Here is a 19,264-nt window from a genome sequence, read left to right as displayed (position 1 = left end):
ACTTCCTAATGTGTGTGTGTGTGTGTGTGTGTGTGTGTGTTTGTGCGTGTGTGTGTGTGTGTGTGCGTGTGTGTGTGTGTGTGTGTATAATGTTTATATATATAATGACGTCATGTTCATGTTCATATTAATTCACGTTTGTCTGGAAATCTATAGACAACCACTAACTGTTAATTTATCAATGATTCACAATGTGAAACAGTGCTGGATGTGCTGTTAGTGTCTGTACGCTTCTGATGCATTTGATGATGCCTGATTATCGGTTCATTGATTGACCAGCAACCTAGAAAGGTCACTGATACCATTAGTCTGAAATCTCTCTCTTTTTAGTCTAGATAATTTCTCATTAGGGCACATGACGTTGACTGGGTGATTAAATATTTCAAGCTTGTTATAATGATATGATAGAAAGACAATCCAATCCCAGTGTCTGTCTACTAGTCACTCCACTATTACATGAATTCTGATGAAATATCATTCATGGTTCAAGAAGAATGAAAGTTCAAGAAGAATGAAAGTTGACTTAGTTGATGTGCTGACTTTTTCATCTTGCACCACCACTAGACTCACACTCTTGACATTGTCTTAGATATTTGCCAAAAATGTCAAGATAATTTAAGGTCCCCAGAGGATGAACCCTCATTTCTCTTGTGGGGCCACCATCGAGTCCATTTGAACTTCAGATTGGTTGGATTGCAAAGAAATTTTGCACAAAAGTTTGTCGTTTTGTCTGTGATTACTGCAATTATGTTATTAGTTTAAGCTCGTTTAGAGCTAATTAACAAATGAAAGTATGCTGACAAAGTAAATTTCTTTTTAAGACTTAATCTGTGGTTAAAGATGAAAAACGAACTATCTTCAATACTGTCGGTCAATATTTTTGCGTTTTTGGCCCCAAGACTATTTTCCTTACTTGCATGGTGACCTCTATACTCCTCACATTGACAGACAACTCCGGCTCAGTGCTATTGTGAACTCTCAGCTCTAAATCAACTCAGAGCCAAGTGTGAGCTCTGCCGTACATGAACTTGCATTGAAACAACACAGCCCGCTGAGATACGTTTTGCAGCATGGGTTCCAAATGCTTATGAATCTATAAACCTCGGGCACTGTGAGTTAAATACATGTGTATCTCTCGCATATTTCTATTTAGATTAATGTCAAAAAATATTCAAATTGAAGCCGAGACTTTGCACAGTAAGGCCTGGTGCACACAAGAGGTTTTCCAAAAGGGAGATTTGAATTACAGATTTATCCTATTTTTAATATTTTAATGATCGGAATCCGCACACTAGATGATTAGCCCAGTATGTTAGACCACACACTTGCCCTTCGTAGAAAACAATTTCACAGTGGTGATTCGAGAGACGTCGTAGAATCTTTGTGATTCTTCTTTTTGTTCCTCTGTTTTTTGGTTGTAAGTGCATTACAGCCATCTTCTGAGCTGGAGTGTGGAAAACAAAAAACATTGAGGAGGACCAAAGTCGTGGGTTGGATCTAATCATGGCTGAGCAGGCGGAATGGGTTTATAGATTTTGCAGCACGAGCTGTAGGTGAGGTGGGAATTTGTTGTTTTTAGATGCAGCAAAACAAGTAGGCAACATCCGCCTGGTGACGCTTCTTGGTCACCTCACTCTAATTGGCTATTTCTGTCAGATGTTTGATATTAAATTCAAGATCGAGGAGGCTCCAACTCAATCTGTAGCATTCAGATTATTTTGTAAACCCCTCGTCAACAGGGTTATTCTGACAGATAACCTGCACTGACTGGCTTCTAGTCAGGATCACCCCAACAATTGTCAGAAGGTGCAAGCAACTCTAATATAACAGCCATTTTATGTCACACTAAATGTGTTAAAACCCATCAGAATGGACGGTATCACATTCTACCAGTTGTACTTCTTGATTTATTTTTACTGAAGCAAGTGAAAACAGGCATGACTTAATTGTGAAATACCATTATAATTTAAGGTTAACTGAAAAAAGAAGGGTGAAACCTAACCCTAACCCACAACAAATTTCCTGATATATATATATTTTTTTTGCAAACTCAATTTTCTAAGTGACCTCACCAAGTGTTACCAGCATTGTCTGTTCCATCTCATTAACCATCTTGAATGTATAATGCACAGGACCTATCTGCTTCCATCCCGTCTGGGGTGGGGCTGTTTGGGTTTTCCAAACAGCGCTGTCACCATAACCTATCTCTTGGTAAACCGGAGCATAGAATGTGCTGCTAATATATTTCAAGCAGTGGTCCTGAGTCAAAATATTATTTTTCGCAGGGCAAATCTGCATGGGTTCAAAATATCTTCTCTAAAACGATAGTCTTGACCAGCATGTGTACACTTTTGATTACTTAAATAGTTATGAATAACCTCCATGAAAGAGTAACCACAGTTTGGATCCTTGCATCTGTTTCGTTGCCACACTGTGAAAACAGATGAACAGTCCATACTTGGTATGCTTTGTCCCTTTAAAGATATGTTTGTGATGAGGGATAGCATTTTCATGATTGTGAAAGTCACATTTAAGTCCTGCTCTACATCTATTTATTCCCCACCATATTCTAATACCCTCCCCTGTACAGGCAACTGTAACCTTTTTTGACAACCCATCTTATTACTTTGTTTTTATGAAGAAATGTTAGGGCTGCGGAGGAGGGAAAAATACATTACGCATATAAATTACATAAGTTGAAGCTTCTGCCGCACAGTCGAGAGTTTCTAATTTAAAATGATCAAAAAAGTTTTATGAGCGCAATAAAAGAAGAACCGAATGTTTCTGTATCCGAACCTGCAAGTGGCTTATTGTAAATAAGCGGGGCAATAATAAAATAAACCATATTTCGGCATTAAATTAAGCTTCTCTCAGATTGACAACAGATAAATGGCTTTAGTTATAATACTGATTTGTCTGTATCAAGACACTCTGGGTTTCCATCCACAGTTTAGTATTTGATCATTTCTGGGGGGGATTTTGTCTTTTTGAAAACTTGACTGCAGGACTAAATGTCATGCAGACCTACATCCCTTTGGTTTGCAAAGGCTAGAATAAAAAGAAGCTTTGAAACGAGATGTATTCTTTAATACACTAACATAATCTTTAAAAATAGCCTGAAAAAAGACCCATAGATGCTGCGTGGTCAGCACCTCGTCAGTTAGCATCACAGCTTTCTACAATATTATATTTGGTCTTAATGTGGAGTTTGTGATTGTGCTTGCCGCACTGAACAGTGATGGGAGAAAGGAAGGAAAGCTGACTGAGGACATAAGGAGGGAAAATGTTAAGCATGTTGAAGGTGAAGATTAGAATAGCATCTGTGAGCAGCTTGATGTTCCTCTGACCAAAGCTGCTAACGGAGAATGAAGGAAAACAAGATGACAGTGCACATAAGCTCAATATTCACAGACAAAAAACTGAGACAGAGAGGAAATGGAAGGTGCAGCCATTTTGTTGATCTAAAAGATCTCACGTGTACCTTTTCGGACTTTACCGTACAACTCACCAGGCGTGAGGTCCATATGGTTCTTGTCGTTGCAGCCCTGGAGGGAGTCCAGGGTGCGGGTTACTTGGCTGGCAAACTCCTCACCGCCGTTCATACATTCCCGCTGCAGATGGTGACGCAGGTCGGTGATGTCGTACTCGTACCTTTTGGATGAGGTAGATATCAATGAATGTCACATGATCTTGACTCATCTGAATTAGAAAAGAAAAGCTCACAAGTGGCTATTTCAAATGAGAATTTGGGGCAGAATGTACTGAGCAGAGGAAGCGCTAACATTGGCGTCGCCTCCTGCTGCTGAACATGCAAAGTTTCGGCCAAGTGCTGTAAATGCTAATGGTTCTGTGGCATGAAGCAAAAAAATCATTTTAGTAATGTTAAGCCTCAAATTAATTTAAGACTGATATATTTTAATAGTAGTAAAATACTTCTACTGTCTGGATGTTGAATTTTAATCATTTCTTTCCTCTTGTAAAATTTTAGAATGAAAAGCGACATCCACCGGTTATGCATCTAACAATCTGGTTACTTCCAGGTACTCTGCGTTATAACCATTTCACATTCATTCATCCACTCGAACCCTACTTGTACCCGTCGAGAATCGGGGTCTCCCGGATGCTGAGTGTGCCGCTGGAGTTTGGCCCCTGACCCCGGGAGTTCCTCAAGCTTTCGCGGGCCTGGCCCCCCATCAGCACCGAGGGGATGTAGTGGATCTCATTAGCCGCCTCAGCACTGGCACTCTTCTGGGGCTGAGGGATGCGGCGGCGTTTGCACCAGCGCCTGCGGGTGTAGAGGATCAGGACCAGACACAGGATGGACAGCAGAAGGGCGATCATCCCGCCCTGAGGGAAGGAGGGTGGCATTTGGAGCAGAGAGAGAGAGAGAGAGAGAGAGAGAGAGAGAAAAGGAGAGAGCTTCAAAGGCGAGAACAGAGTCAGAGATTCATGCCAAGTAGAATGTGAATCAAAGTCACAGTCATGATGCCAGCAGTATAATTTCAAAAACATTTCAGATGGAATTTAATGAATAACACCTACAGTGTTTTTAAATGACAGCGGCTGCCCTGCTTCTGTGCAGCCATTTAACCTTGAAAGAAAGCCCGGGGAAGTGCACAATATAGCTGCTGATGGATTGCTAGTAATTTAAGGCAATTGGGAGCGTGTGCAGGGTCAACAGCCACAGCAAGCTACACATGCCCTGTGATTAGCTGTGTTTGAACAAAATATATCCACACTAACAGTAAAGACGTCAATGTCAACTCATTGAGGTGGAACATCTCAACTTTGGGACAATTTGTGCAGTTTGGTTGGAGAAGGATGAACCTGCATAAAAACTAAGTTGTGTTTTTTCTTTCTGAGCACAGGAACTTATTTGACTACATGGGTTGTGTATCTTTTTTTTCTAGGGCACCTTTGTTAAATTTAAATTGCTGTTCATTGCAAAACATGTTAGTGATGGGTTATAACGTTGTGTAAGTATTTGCTGAAATTGGGGAGTAAACAGAAGATTGTAGAGGAACTAACATTTTAGCCATATTAAAGCATCAAGTGGTGTTAGAATTAGAACCAATCACATTCATCTTCTCCTACAAATAAGTATCCTGTATTCTGACTCACTGTTTGCTTTCTATGGTTTACATTAAAAAAGGAAAGACAATATGAAATCTTATAAAGATATTGTAACCTACATATAAACAGCTCATGGACATTTTAACAATGTTGAAAACTAGATTTGTATTCAATGCCATCGCTTTGCCTGTGAATACTACGCCGGTGGCCAGTGCTCTTATCAAGATAGAGCATGTTTGATAATCTGGCTTTCACAGCAGCTAGTGCTTAGCTGCTGCTGTGTTATGCTTGTGTTCTTTGTGTTTGCTCGCTATCTGATCAAAGCCCACTTAGTGAGTAAATAACAATATCAGTGTTTGCTGTTTTATTATCTTTTTTCTTGCAAATAAGGCTTTCTGAGCCCCTGCCAAGGCATTGTTATCATTGTGTAGCCTATATATACTTACACAATTATTAGAAATGTGTTATTTTTTTTAATCAAACTATACAACTTATCTCCATACTAATGCAAGAAAATATGCATAATCAAAAAACATTTTATAGCATGTTTAATTTAAATGGATCTATTTCTAATGAGAAATAAGTGTATGAAACATGACCACCTTCATTTTGTCTACTGGTGTCGGTGGAGCGCCTGCTGGGCTACTGGGGACAGTGCTTGTTGTCCAGTCTGACAGCAGCAGGAGCGACCCTTTGAACCCTGCAGGTGGAGCTGCCCAGTGCTGTCAGAGTGGAAAGAGGACTTGGCCAATCTCTCCCTTTCCCTCCACTGTATCCAGGGGGCATGGCAGGACAGAGCCTGCCCTCTTGACCATTTCAATCAGTCTTTTCATGTCTGCTGTTGAGATGCCGCAGCCCCAACAGACCACTCCATAACAAATGGCTGATGTCACCGCAGAGTCATAAAAGGTCTTAAGTGGTGTGCCCCCCCCTCCCCACAGCCCCAAAGACCGACGTTTCCTCAGCAGATAAAGTCGGCTCTGGCCTTTCTAGTATTGTGTATCATAACTGTCTGTCCAGTTTACAATCTCATCCCTGAATGTGTACTGGTGTGGGTGGGTGGTGTTTGGTGCCCAGCAGGACACTCTATCAACAGCTCATTGGTTTCTTCCAGTGTTTACCTGGAAACTGTTTCACTGACACCAGCCAACAAAGCCGTGGGTTGGTCTTGCATACTCCTCATAAGTGAGAGACTTTTCCCTTTTTAACATCTGAAAAACAATTCAGCCGAAAGAGGTACAACTCTTTAATATTTGACCAAAATCCTTAACTCTTAACAGCACTAGCTTCAACTAAACATTTTCAGACAACAAATCAACTTGGTGACTAGTAATATTTGGCAAAACTAAGACAAAAGTTCATAGTAACTTTTGTCTTAGTTCAGCTGTGGCTGAGGGGTAGAGTGGTCGTCCTCCAACCGGAAGGTCGGCAGTTCGACTCCCAGTCTGACCCATCTGCATGCCGAAGTGTCCTTGGGCAAGATGCTGAACCCTGAATGGACCCCCATAGAATAACAAGGTGCTGTGAATAGATGCACTGTATGAATGTGTGTGTGAATGGGTGATTGTAAGACTGTGCTGTAAAGGGCTTTGAGTCATCAAGACTAGAAAAGTGCTATATAGATACAAAACCATTTATCATTCAGAAAGTTGCCCCCTTGTTTTTTTAGTTTTTAAGGCTACATCACACTGCAAGTTTTAAAGGTGCTAAAAAATAAGTTTGGACCTTTTTTGTTTGAAACTGAAATGTTAGTACAGTGATGTAAACACTGTACTAACATTACAGTGTTAGTACAGTGTTAGTAACAAACGGCTGTAAGTGTTAGTAACACTTACAGCCGCTTTCTGATTGTTTTTTTCATAACGTACTCATTGCTGATCAGTCAGGCTCCAACCACATGACCCCGTTCCAGAAGAAAACAACAGGCATTAGCCTCGGCTGCCAGTGTTGAACGCAACACGGATAATCAGTTACAAGCATTGCCGATCCATTTAATTCTGCATTTTACAATAATACAGCTGCTTCCATGTTTAGAAAACAAGCTACTCTCTGAGCCTTCTGCGACAATTCTGCAACAAACAACCGAAAGCTTGATGTGCTACAGGAATCCTCATGCCATATGACTGGGTCATTTCCCATGACCATTATTGTTTTAATCATTCCCTTCACATTTTTATGACATGTGAGGCAGATTATGGGAGTTGAAGGATTCAGTAGCATCCTCACCACCACCACCCCCACCCATGGGCAAAGAGGACTGGGCACAGGCATAAGATGGACAGATGAAGGGCACTGAGCCTGCCCTGGGGACAGGGTTAGCAGGGGGACAGAGGCAGAATCAGACAGAAAGTGGAGAGAAAGAGAGACAGTGAGATGGAGAGAGTCAAAGACAGAGTGGAAAAGGCGAGAGCTAACTCAAGAGAATCTGGCCGAGAAGGAGCAAATGGATCAAAGTCAAAGCCCAGTCTGAAGAGACACAGGAAAGAGACAGTGATTGTCAGTTTGATATCTGTTTTTATACATGGAAGATATAAGGACAATGAGAACAGATTTCTGGACTGTTTAATTTAAAGGCGACATATTATGAAAATTCCACTTTTTTAGGGCTTCTACACATTAGTTTGGGTATCTGGCATGTCTACCGTCCCAAAAACTCTGGAAACAAATCACTCCCGCGATTTGTTGTGGTTCCTCTATTTCAGAAACTATGTGCTAAAGTGCATCCAATGGAATTTCCCCCGAAATAGACGTCATAGTCGAAAAATGCCCATTTAGTACATTCCCCCATAGCTCTATGCACTCCCCCACTACCACTCGACCCACCCCTAGATGGACCCTCCCACTTTATAGAAGATCAGTCCACCGGTGTCCGCCATTTCATTCTTGCAAGCCTTGGAAACACTTGGATTAGCTAACTAGCAGCATGAATCGGTGGTCGGCTGCAAACATGTCTTCATGTGACTCCAGCTTCAGAAGACACAAGATTGAGATGGATTGAGTTCATATATGATGGCAACGTTCCTGCCACCACTTTGAATCGGACTGTTTTATCAACCTGGGCCAATATAACGCTGGATTCTGTAAAAGGTTGTTATTGAAAGAGGGGTCGGTGCCATCTTTCCATGGCAATACTGAAGACGAGGGAAATGTAAGTATTTTTTTTTTTTATAATTCTGGTATTTGCTTCCTACAGACATTTTGTGTGGAGGCTAGTGCCGTTCGCATGTTGTGCCGTGTGTGTGAGGGGGTGGGTATGTAGTGGTGGGGGATAGGGAGAGACTTTACAGGAGTTTTCATTAATGAGGACGGCTGGCAAGTGAACAATCACATGGCAGGTTCGTGACTGTTGTGCTCTCCACGCTCCCCCCCGCAGCTACTACGAACCCCGGTAGTAGCTGCTACGAGCTCCGGTTGTAGCTGCTGGAGCTTGAAGTTAGCTACGGACGCTTGTAGCTGCTGCTAAGAGCTCCGGTTGTAGCTGCTGCTGTGGCCGCTCGTTCAAGATACCGGAGTATGTTGTTGTCATAATGTGCGGGAATAGAACGATTATTCATTACCAGCCCTAGTTTGGGGAAATGTGTCCTTGTATCCGTGTATGCATGACAGTAGTACAAACATGAATAACATTGCTGCTTTTGGTGTTCAGGCAAGCACATCTGTTCACGGTGCTAGGCTACATCACGTAGCATGCCAGACAGACCCACCAAAGATGCGCACACATGGAACGCAGCGTTCAATGAAAACACTGCGACCTCACTACAAAAGTACAGGTTTGTTTACCCTCAGTTACTTCGTCATGTCATTGATTGTGTCTCCGTGTTAAAGTTGTAACAGCATCTCATTTGTTGTGACTCCATGGATATTGTGTCTGTTTTATCATACAGCACACAGAAAACTGTGCTGCACTGATGTCGGTGTTGGGACCTCAGCTGTAAGAGACCTCGCTTGGAGGAGGGAGAGGACAAGATGTGACGTGAGTGACTCAATATTTAATCTAAACATTTCAATAATCACAGATTACCATCCTACACTTTTTTAGCTGTTGCAGCCTTTGGGTGAAATCTTTGTCGTTCTAATAGAATGGAATCTTCCAACCCTGTTCATAAGACACCCACATATATTGTCTATGAAAACTGCCCCCTGGAGCTGTTTGAGGTGTGTCCTGTGTGTCGGCTGGGGACAGATGTAATATATAAGAAGGGCGAGTGCACAGCAAAGCCGGTGAAAGCAGATGCAATCTTCCATGATTCTTACAGGCTCTATTTAAAAGCCAAACAATGTACAAACAGTATGTGAAACATAAATAACATATCAATTAACTGCTGTCTTTAAATGGTCTTCACCATTTAAAGACCATTTATTTATCGTCTTCATGATAAATAGAATAATATAATTATAAAAAGAAAATAATAAATACAAAAAAGTGCAAAATGTCCAACTTTTTCCCCAATTTGTATTACAAATTACATGGATAACCTGTTGGACCTCATTTTTCACAAGGTTTTTCAGGACCCGGCCCCATATGTGAATGAGGTGCTGAAGATCTCAAAACCTGAGGATCTCTCTGCCTAGTATGAGAAACCTGACAAGCAGGAAGTTATAGCCAGCTATGTGTCGAGTTTCAATCAAGGGCAGGTCTGAACCCTGTATAACTTCCCTGAGCATCGGGGAACACTCTGCGTATCTGGAGCACCGAGCAGGAGGGCAGGACCACCCTGATTCTCCGGCCCAGAGGGCCTCAACACCAGCTCACAAAGCTTCTGTACGCCAAATACCTGTAACGGCTGAGCAAAGTTCACATTGTATTTAGAGAATAAAAGGTGACACACAAATATAAAGTGTTCCTTTGCTTACAGTATAGCTACTGATGGCACAAATTGTATTTTTGTATAGAATGTATTTATTATACTTGGTATTTTTTGTATTTATTACCTCTGTCCCAGCCAGTACATTTAATAACTATGATTAAAAAGCTTTGTGGCAATCTTTCTAGCAATCTTTCTGACAATAAAAGTTTATAGAAACAGTTTTAATGTTTGATATGTAACATGTCAACAATTGACATGTGTAAGATGAGCAGTTAGCAAAGTAATACAGAGGGAAGACTAATTTATGTATTTTATTCCTCAGTCATAATTTTATTGCAGAAATGACTGATATCTCATGCATAAAAAAAACAAAAAAACGTACTGCTCTATTCCTTTTAGACATAAAGGCCCATAATCTGCCCTATAGATGTTGAATGCATTCTGTAGTGAGAACACATTCAAACACGTGTCCTACACCTCCATGAGAGGGGGGAGGGGTGAGAAGGGGGAGGGATGAGAGGGGTGAAAGGGGGTGGGGTAAGATGGGGGCGGGGCCCTCAAAACAGCTTGATCTGAGGAGGTATGTTTTAGACAGAGTAAAAAGGTGCTGTTTTAAATGATCCTTGTGGTATTTTTACCAAAAAATGTTACAGACATTTCATTAAGACCCCAAGGAACCATATCAACTGTGGTGAAATGGGCATAATATGTCCCCTTTAAGTGATTCTTTGTCCAATTCCATTATTTGCATTATCACAGAATGTGAAAATTTACATTAAGTGACAGGGGAGATGAGATACCATGCAGACAAGAGCGAAATGTGGATTTAATGTTGCATGTACAGCAGCCATGCTCCTGCCTAATCTGATGCTACCCAGCTGAGAAGTGAAATCAAAAATCAGATACTCTGTGCAATTGAAAATATGTCAAAGAGAGTTATGAAAATGTCTGCAAAATGAACTGGATAATGTTTCCTTGAAGCCTAATGGATACAGATGTTTGTGTCTTTACTGACTGTGCAACACGTACCCTGACCCAAAGTGATCCAAAACATAATTTCGGTTTTCCTTGAAACATTTTCAAAGGTCAAACAAATCACAACACCAAGGGTTAAGTAAAACCTGCAGTGAAGAATTTGAATCAGTCACACAAGCAGGGTTGTGTAAATATGATTAAATGAAACGTGTATTCAAATCTGTAATTTGTTTTCTTTTTTAAATCCCTTTTCAACTATGTTAGGACTTGAGTGCCTGAATAGAACCAGGGGATTTCAGTTGATCAATTTGAATTTCTGGCAAAAGTAGCCTTCTATTTGCATAGTTTGTTTGCCTAATCTGCATAATCAAGGACATTAACGAATGATACAGGCCACTCATACAGGAACTCTTTATCCGTGAGACCACAGTAATTTGCCCTGTAATGATTACATTTGCTGCACCTTGAAAGTCATTGATGAAGTCCACAGTGAATGCTCCTCGCTCGTCTTGTAACAGGCAACAAATTGAATAAAGTGAAATTTCCCTGCATGTTTTACTCCACATCTCTTTGACAAAGGAGCAGCCTTGGAACTTGACACTCGACAAAGGATTGAATGGGATGTGAAAGAGGTTTGCAATAGACAAAGAATGTTCACTAAACTGCTGCAGTTCACAACTCTACAAAGCATTTGAGCCTCTTTAAGCTTTTTGAAGTAGGATTTCGTGCCTTTATTGTACAGCCTCCGTTCTTTCATTAAAAGCATTGCAGCTGTATCAAGACGCTATTTCCAGCAAAAAGAAACTTGAATAAAAAAAATGTATTTTATCTGATTAGTATCAAGTGGCTGAGCGAAGTGATTCATTTATTTCATGTATAAATACAATACATTGATACATCTCTACATTTATGTTAGAAACTGTACTTTCTATGTCGTAAATATCGTTGTTTTGCTGATGCGCTCAGTTACACACGACACCTTCTGCACTCCTGTCCGTCCTGGGAGAGGGATCACTCAATTTCTCTGTGAGGTTTCTATGTAACCCCCCATCCCTCCTCATATCACTCCTCACATTCACTGTCGCCAAAGGCCCCTGTTGTTCAGAAGAAACAGATCCCAGCTGTCTGATGTGTCTGATCATCCCAAATGATGGAAATCCAGGCGTGACTGTTGCTGGCTGGTCATCCACAGTCCACAGATCCATAGCTCTGTGTTTTAAGTTGTAATCTGACGAGAGATTCAAAGCACTCCATCGGTGGTAGGTTAGCTGCACGGATGTGATAGAAACACAGAACCACCTGTGTAGTTACAGTATTGATTCAAAATGACAAGGACAAAAAAAAAAGTGGTGTAGAGAAATGGGGGGGAAACAAAAGGATGAGTGAGAAATGACCTGTCACCGGAGGCAGGATTCTTGTGCAATTTAGAGTCGTGTAAACATGTCAAGTTGGGATTTGATTTTGTCAAAATATCAAAAAAATTGCTTGTCATGTTTCAAAATGTCTTTATCGTTAGAAGAGAGGTTAAATGTGGTCAAATAAACAGCAGCGGTATGGGAACCTTCACATTTGATAACTGAGAATATGAATATATATTACTATTAAAGTGCAGAGGTAATGCTCAGTACGACCGCTATTCAGCATCGAGTAAACTAGAATAAGATGTCAAACGTCAAGTACTTAAAATGGTTCTAAATCAAATCTACCGCAGTGACATATATGATTCAAACCCATCAACCTGCATTAGCGGCCATCTATAGAGGGGCTAGTATAGAAGATATGGAAAAAGCACAATTTAATGCTCGGCATTACTTGGAGTCAAAGTGAGGACTAAGTGGACTGTGTCCTCTTATCGAGCCAATAAAACCAAACCACATATCAAAGCATGCCAGCTCTCCAGACCCATAATCCACTTACTAACGGATGAGGATGATGTTATAATGGCTCCAGTGCTCCTCATGACTTACACTCCTGTCTTGCAAGTTCTGAAAGGAGGGGAGATGAGGCGGCCTTCCTCAGTTTGACACAACAGGCATGGTCCTCAAACTGAGCTATCAATCTGTCACTTAGGAGGCATTAGGACGCAGGAAGGCGGAAAAGATCTCCACTATCTGACAGCTACAAGATAGCAAGAGGAAGTTCCTTTCTTTGAATAGAATAAAACCTTATCATAGCCAAGAGGCTGATTGGATTCAATATCGAGACCCAATATTAATGATGGAAAATGACAGTATTCACTGAATCCTCTCATGCACAGGCTATTATGCTAATTCCTGAATCCAGGGTTTGCGTTTTCTAAGTTAAATATTGAATGAGAAGAAATGGAATAAAATGAAACTTTAGAGAAGGTGATTATTTGAAGGGGGGTGCACGATTCGGAGCTGATTTTGACATTGAACTAATGTGATTTCACAACCCACTGAAAAGTATCATTAATGAGAGAAAAGGTTTTCATAATTACTTTTCTTTTTCTGACAGGACTACATGTAGCATATCATGTTCTTGTCATGCATGTTTATTGAAGCAAATTTTCATAATTGGATTATAAATTTAGCTCCACGTCTTTTAGGGCATTAACAAGAAAATTGCAATACTTTATTGTGTAATGCATTATGCAATTTTAAGGAACATGATTTGCTATCATGCAATATCATTTAATATTCTGCAATACTATACGCTATGCTGTACTCTAATGGCCACCACATGTGATTTAAAATTATTTAAAATCACATTACTCATCATTAATACCAGTTATGTTTAAAAATTCTCTCTTTACTGTTGAATTATACGTCCTTTCAAATCTAACTTCACGTTTCTGGATATGTATGTGCACTTTTCATATTGTGAATCTCTATCGGCACAAATGTTCTACTGCTCAAGTGACTTTCATTTCCCAAAGTTTCACTGCGCAAATCCAAAACTCATTTTTTCGCTCGTTCAGACATGACTAATTCATTTGGTGGCGGTGAATGAGAGGTGGCAAATCAATGTGTATCAACAAATACTGTGAAAATTAGAAATATGCGGTAGATTGCAAGGAAAATAATGGCTTAGGTGTTCCGCACAAAACCCTAGGATATTCAATTATGATTAGTCGGGGAATTGGGATGATTATTGACTCCTCTGGTTCAGATGCCTTGTCCTGAGGAGCAGAATGTCATGCAATGTAATCAGACTTTAAATGGAAAACACATCACACGACTTTCCCATCTTTTTACAACCCCAACCCTATCTCTCAATTTGAAAAAAAAAGAACTAGAAATGTATTTTCTTTTATAGGACAACGACACTGCAGAGCTAGTTTTTTACACCATCTAAAATGTAATTGAATTATAAAATATGAGCAAGGCTGATGCTTTCAATCTCCGCATTTATGAATTAAATAAAAGTAGCGGCAAAAACATGTCCCTTTATATTTCAGTGGTGTGTGCGGCCATGAAGAAAAGTATTACCAAGCAGGTACGGCGGCAGCTTGCACAAGAACAAATTGGCACGGACACAACCGGAGGTGCCTCTGTTTTTCTCTTTTTCTTTTCCGGGCTTTTCAGTCAGGCTCGTCTGTAAAGGAAATTAAATTGAGGCTAAAAGTCCATGGTTCTCTTTTAGTCTCTGTGACGGCAGTCTGGTGCCCTCTACATTTGCAAAGGGACAATAAATCAGCCAAGCAGCATGTAAGATTGCAGCCCCTGTGCAAGTCTGATTTATTAAAAGCATGCCGTCGCCTTCATAAGACACTGGGCTTCTCGCTCAAATCCCAACACGGAGCTGAAATGATTTGACGCCGATGCCATGTCCAGTCTGACTGACTTGTCCTTGTGCTCACTGATACTCAGCTTGAGGCAAAAAAGAGACACGAGTGGAAAGAAAAATAAGAACAAAAAAAAATATTAAATAATAAAACTCACTTCAATGGGCTTCACTTTGGCAGTTTAGCCCTTTGACTCCCTGGTTATCCAACACTTCTCTTATCACAACATTTAGCAAATAGGATGACAACGTAACCGCGGTTATTTGAAAGTAGACTTCTCTAATATGTGTTCCATGTTGTGACAGGTGAAGGGACGATGCAGTCAGAGCAGTGGCGACCTTTAGTTCGCTCAATTAACAGGGTAGCTTCCATACATCATCCTGGGAAGGAAAAGGAAACAGGAGGAAAAACGGTGCTAAGCAGCTGTAAGCAGTCCAGTCATTCAGAGCTATGTTTCCAGCCAACTGACATTAAACTATGTTTTATATTCACCCTTCTTTACGCTCTAATGTAACCAACTCGCGAGCAGCTGTTATGGCCATTGAAAGCTTTTGTGGTCGGCTTGGGTCCACGAACAGCAAGCCACATTTCAATAATTGAGCCCATTGGAAGCTATTTGGCCAGTAGGAGAAAAGTGTTGACCAATCAGATTCTTGCATGTGCATTTAAAAATACTGACCCACCGAGCTACCTAAAGCCAGCTACCTCTTTTTTTATACATATAATCTTATTTTTCGCCATCGATGTGGATCAGATATTATGGTGAGCACTTCCTGTGAAGATTGCCTCCTGTTTTCAAACGTTTCATATGTGACCCCTGTTGTTGTTGAGGTACAAAAATATCATGTACCTCATGATGTCCTATTCATTGTTTTTACTGCTATAACCGGCCTATTTTGGATATGTTGGACCTTTTAGATGATTCGTGTCAACACAAGGAAAATTCAATGCAGAATGAATACTCTATTTAGTACATTCACATGTTGATAGGAAAAACCTTTTAACACCAGATGCTAATTCTCCAAGGCTACATCCATAACAATACATTTTGCTTTTAAAGTCCACTTGAGTGTTTTAGCTCCATATCGGTAATAATGTCCATCCATGCTAATACACCTGAAAAGGCAGGTTTTCTACACAGAAATCACTACACACAAGAAGCAACAATGGTCTAAACTAAGATGACGGATTTCCTGTCTTGGACTGACGCTGAGCAGGAACTGCTACTGACAGTGAGTACATGTGATTGAGTAATATAAGGTTTAAATAATATGTAATCTCCCCTGCTCTCTATTGATTTGTATATTATTATATTGTACTGTTGATGTTTTCCCTTGAAAATGCTTTTTGTGATGTTTGTTTATTTTCGTGTCATACATTAATCTTGCCCTCTGGTATATTTTATTAAATCTATACTCTTAAAGTTGAAAAATAAACACAAGAAACGTCATCAGAAATGGTGACGAGCTCGAATGCCATGAATAGAGCCGTGCAAGTTGTAAGACAATTTGTGGATGTTAATTATTTTCTCCTCTTTCACCAGGAACAACTGCCACTAAGAGCTCAAACAGCTTCAGTGTCAATTGAAGATTACACATTTTGTTTGTAATGTGATCCATTGCTGGTGTGAGTGCAGTTTTAAAGAAAGAAATCCTTCTTCTATTGAAACAGGGATTTTTTTCCATTTAGTTGTTTTGTTTTTGTGGAAAAACCAACCCCGCGGTGATGTGTTGTCTGCATCAGAGATTCAGCAGCACAACAAACAGGCGAGGCGTTCGGGCTGTGTGCCTTCCCCGCAGCCCATAGGGGAGCTATGGATTGGTGCGTCTCGCTCGGCAGGCTTTTCCAAAACACGCCAAGCTGTGATGCTCAGAGAGCGGCTCGGGGGGCTGGGACTGAGCCAAGGCTGCAGCTTTACAAGTGGTCAGGGCCGCATCGGTTTAAGATTCATTCAACCAATGCCATCAATGCAGGTTTTAGACGGGTCAACGTATGAATGTCAATATACCGCAAGCAGCGCTGTGTTAAGTTGACCATCTCCTCCAACAGACAGAGGCTAGTGTGTGTGAGTGTGTGTTTGTTTGTGCTCAAGAGAGAGAGAGAGAGAGGGAGAGACAGACAAAATCTATGTCTCTTGTTAATAATTATTCCATTACAGGTTCAATATGTCTTCGAGAGATTACTGGAAACATGACATTATTAACTGTGAAATTAATTATGGTACAAAATGGAGTGCTGCCTATAATTGTTAAAGATTAACCTACCATAATGAAATACATTTTCATGATTGGAAAAAAAAAGATCCTAACCCTAACCCTTTTTTTAGTCAAAATATCCTGATGAGATTTTCTTATTAAATCTTCTAGTATAGCATTTCCAGCTGTATTTGAAAGTTTTTGAAAGCTGATTTGACTGCATATAGTTTGGATGTTAATTGTTATATCAATAAATATGAAAGAAATAAAAAAAAAGGAACTTAATTTTTTCTTCATGAATTTTACTAGCACAGGGGTTTTAAATAGCATCACAAGGGATTTCAAATTGACAGACAATATGAGTAAAGGATTAACTGACGAAAAATGCTGCCGTCAAAATTTCTTAGGGGATTTTGCACCACTGGGTCTTTCCGGCCCTGCATCTTAACATAGTTGTGTACACTCTCAAGTGATCAAAGGATCCTGCTGAAATCTAATTATACCGTTTTATCAAGACAAACGTTACTTTAAAGTTGTTTTAGGGGATATAAAGTGTTTACCACAATCACAGAAGTAGCGCTCTTAGACAAATTAATCTGGGAGCTGTCGTTTAATTAAATTAAGGCTGTTGGTGTATTGGCTTTTCTTTTTTTTTAAACTGCACATTTTCAAATATGTGTAAGGCCCAAAGAGAGCAAAGAGAACATAAAACCAGATTTGTTTGCATTTGTGCAAAAGGAGCCACACCTTCCTTATCCTCTCTAGTCCTTTAAGGCAGGTAGAATGTTTGTATTTGAAATCATTTCTCGTATATTTCCCTAAAAAAAGTCACAATTTAGTAATGAAATGGGTATAAACCAACATAAATCTTAGATTCAAACAAAGGTATTAGTTATTCCACTACTTATAGATATTTTTGACAAATGCATTTTATTAAAAAAGGTGTAGATGCTGTTTCGAAACCTTTTCTACACTGCAAGGACAATGTGCTCACAAAGCTAAGCTAAACTAAAACAAATCAAAAGTGTAAAATACAACTCTTCTGCTATGACTGCAGTTCAATAAATAGCTTTTATTTTAGTGGATACATTTAAATGTTTCTGTGTGGACATAAGATGTAATTATAACATCTCTTTCAGAATGTGTTTATTTATTTAAAATCATAATAAGTGTATCTATAAACATATAGTAATAACCCCAATACCATGACCCTCCTCCTGGAGACCACTGCCCTTCAGAGCTTTGTCCCATCGCTCCTAGTGTTCCTTTCTCTACTCATCCAAAAGCCCCTTTTCACATTTTTAACATCAAATGTAAAGAATAACTGGATCATCTCTAGAGAAGGTCAAATCTAATTTTGACCAAATAACGTTTCAACAAACTATAAAATGGGATCAGGAACAATGGTGTGAGAAACTTCACTGTGCGTCTAATTTACGAACCCCAAAAAGTGGATTCACTGTGTATTGTTCCTATTCAAACCCACAGTTCTGAATGTCTGCCAGCAACAAAGCAGACTAAAACAAAGGAGCTGCCTGGCGGTATCTGCTTCCGTTAACATCCACAACCATACGGCTCTCGCAGACCCGACTGCTCCTCACCTTTCCGATTGAGTGGGCACAGGGAGGGGCTATTTTCACACTACTGATCCACAGCAAACCAAATCTGGCCAACTTGGCCAATATCTGCACCATTCAGCCAAATACATAGTGACAAAGAGGATGTGGTCCAAACCTGTAACTATTTGTGAATTTGTGGATTTTTTGCATCATCAATGTATTTTATTGTTTATTAAAATGATTGTCTTTTAAGTTTCACTGTGATGTTGGCTCAAATAAAAAAAAAATGCACCTTATGATCTCTGAGGAAAAAAAGCAATAGAGCTGTAAGAGGAGTACATCAAATCCAAAGCCTGGAAACCTTATCAGTCTTTAATATCACATAATTGACTGGGGTTGGTGGGAAAGTCCCTGTACTGTCTGAACATGATGATTGGACTGATCCATTGAAGCCCTGCAGCAAAACTGCAACTCATGAGAATTTGCTAATTAACAAGGTGAAAATATGTCTAACAATGACACACTGGAGCTTTACAGTCCAAAAAAGGCGAACCAGTCAGCACACATTTAGTATTTGAAACTCTTTTAAATACAAAGTGATTTTATTTGTCTTCACATGGCTCCGCCTTTGGGGCTGAAGTTTGAACTGTCACTGTCTCACCTGGTGTCTTGACAGACATACACAAGGTGAGTCATCTATTATGGATGTCCAGCCACGGCCAATGGAGGACACTACGGTCACCTGGTTGGATGTGAACGCGTGGGGCGAAACCATCACCTAGAGCAGTGCACATCAAATCATGGACCATAACCGTTTTTAATGACTTGTGTCTATAAGTACAAAAGTTGGATATCGTCTTCCAACAAAAAACTGAGCAGAATGTCTTGGGTAAGATTGCATGTTGG

At 40.1% G+C, this 19,264-nt stretch overlaps 1 protein-coding gene across 3 annotated transcripts in view; it reads right to left on the bottom strand.

Moving 5' to 3' along the window:
- astn1 (astrotactin 1) overlaps nt 1-19,264 on the bottom strand; it is a 423,107-nt gene that overhangs the window by 323,895 nt on the left and 79,948 nt on the right. For 2 of the 3 annotated variants that reach the window (XM_062404910.1, XM_062404912.1), the window contains exons 3-4: nt 4,091-4,347; nt 3,509-3,651 (exon numbers count right to left, since the gene is read on the bottom strand). In XM_062404910.1, coding sequence (XP_062260894.1) covers nt 3,509-3,651; nt 4,091-4,347 — 400 coding nt within the window. The remainder of the gene's footprint in view (nt 1-3,508; nt 3,652-4,090; nt 4,348-19,264) is intronic. The other variant, XM_062404911.1, reaches the window with a different exon arrangement.

The sequence above is a fragment of the Platichthys flesus genome, chromosome 14, assembly GCF_949316205.1.
Source record: "Platichthys flesus chromosome 14, fPlaFle2.1, whole genome shotgun sequence".
NCBI lineage: Eukaryota > Metazoa > Chordata > Actinopteri > Pleuronectiformes > Pleuronectidae > Platichthys > Platichthys flesus.
Note: the sequence above shows the minus strand (reverse complement) of the source record. Positions and strands in the feature narration are given on the sequence as shown.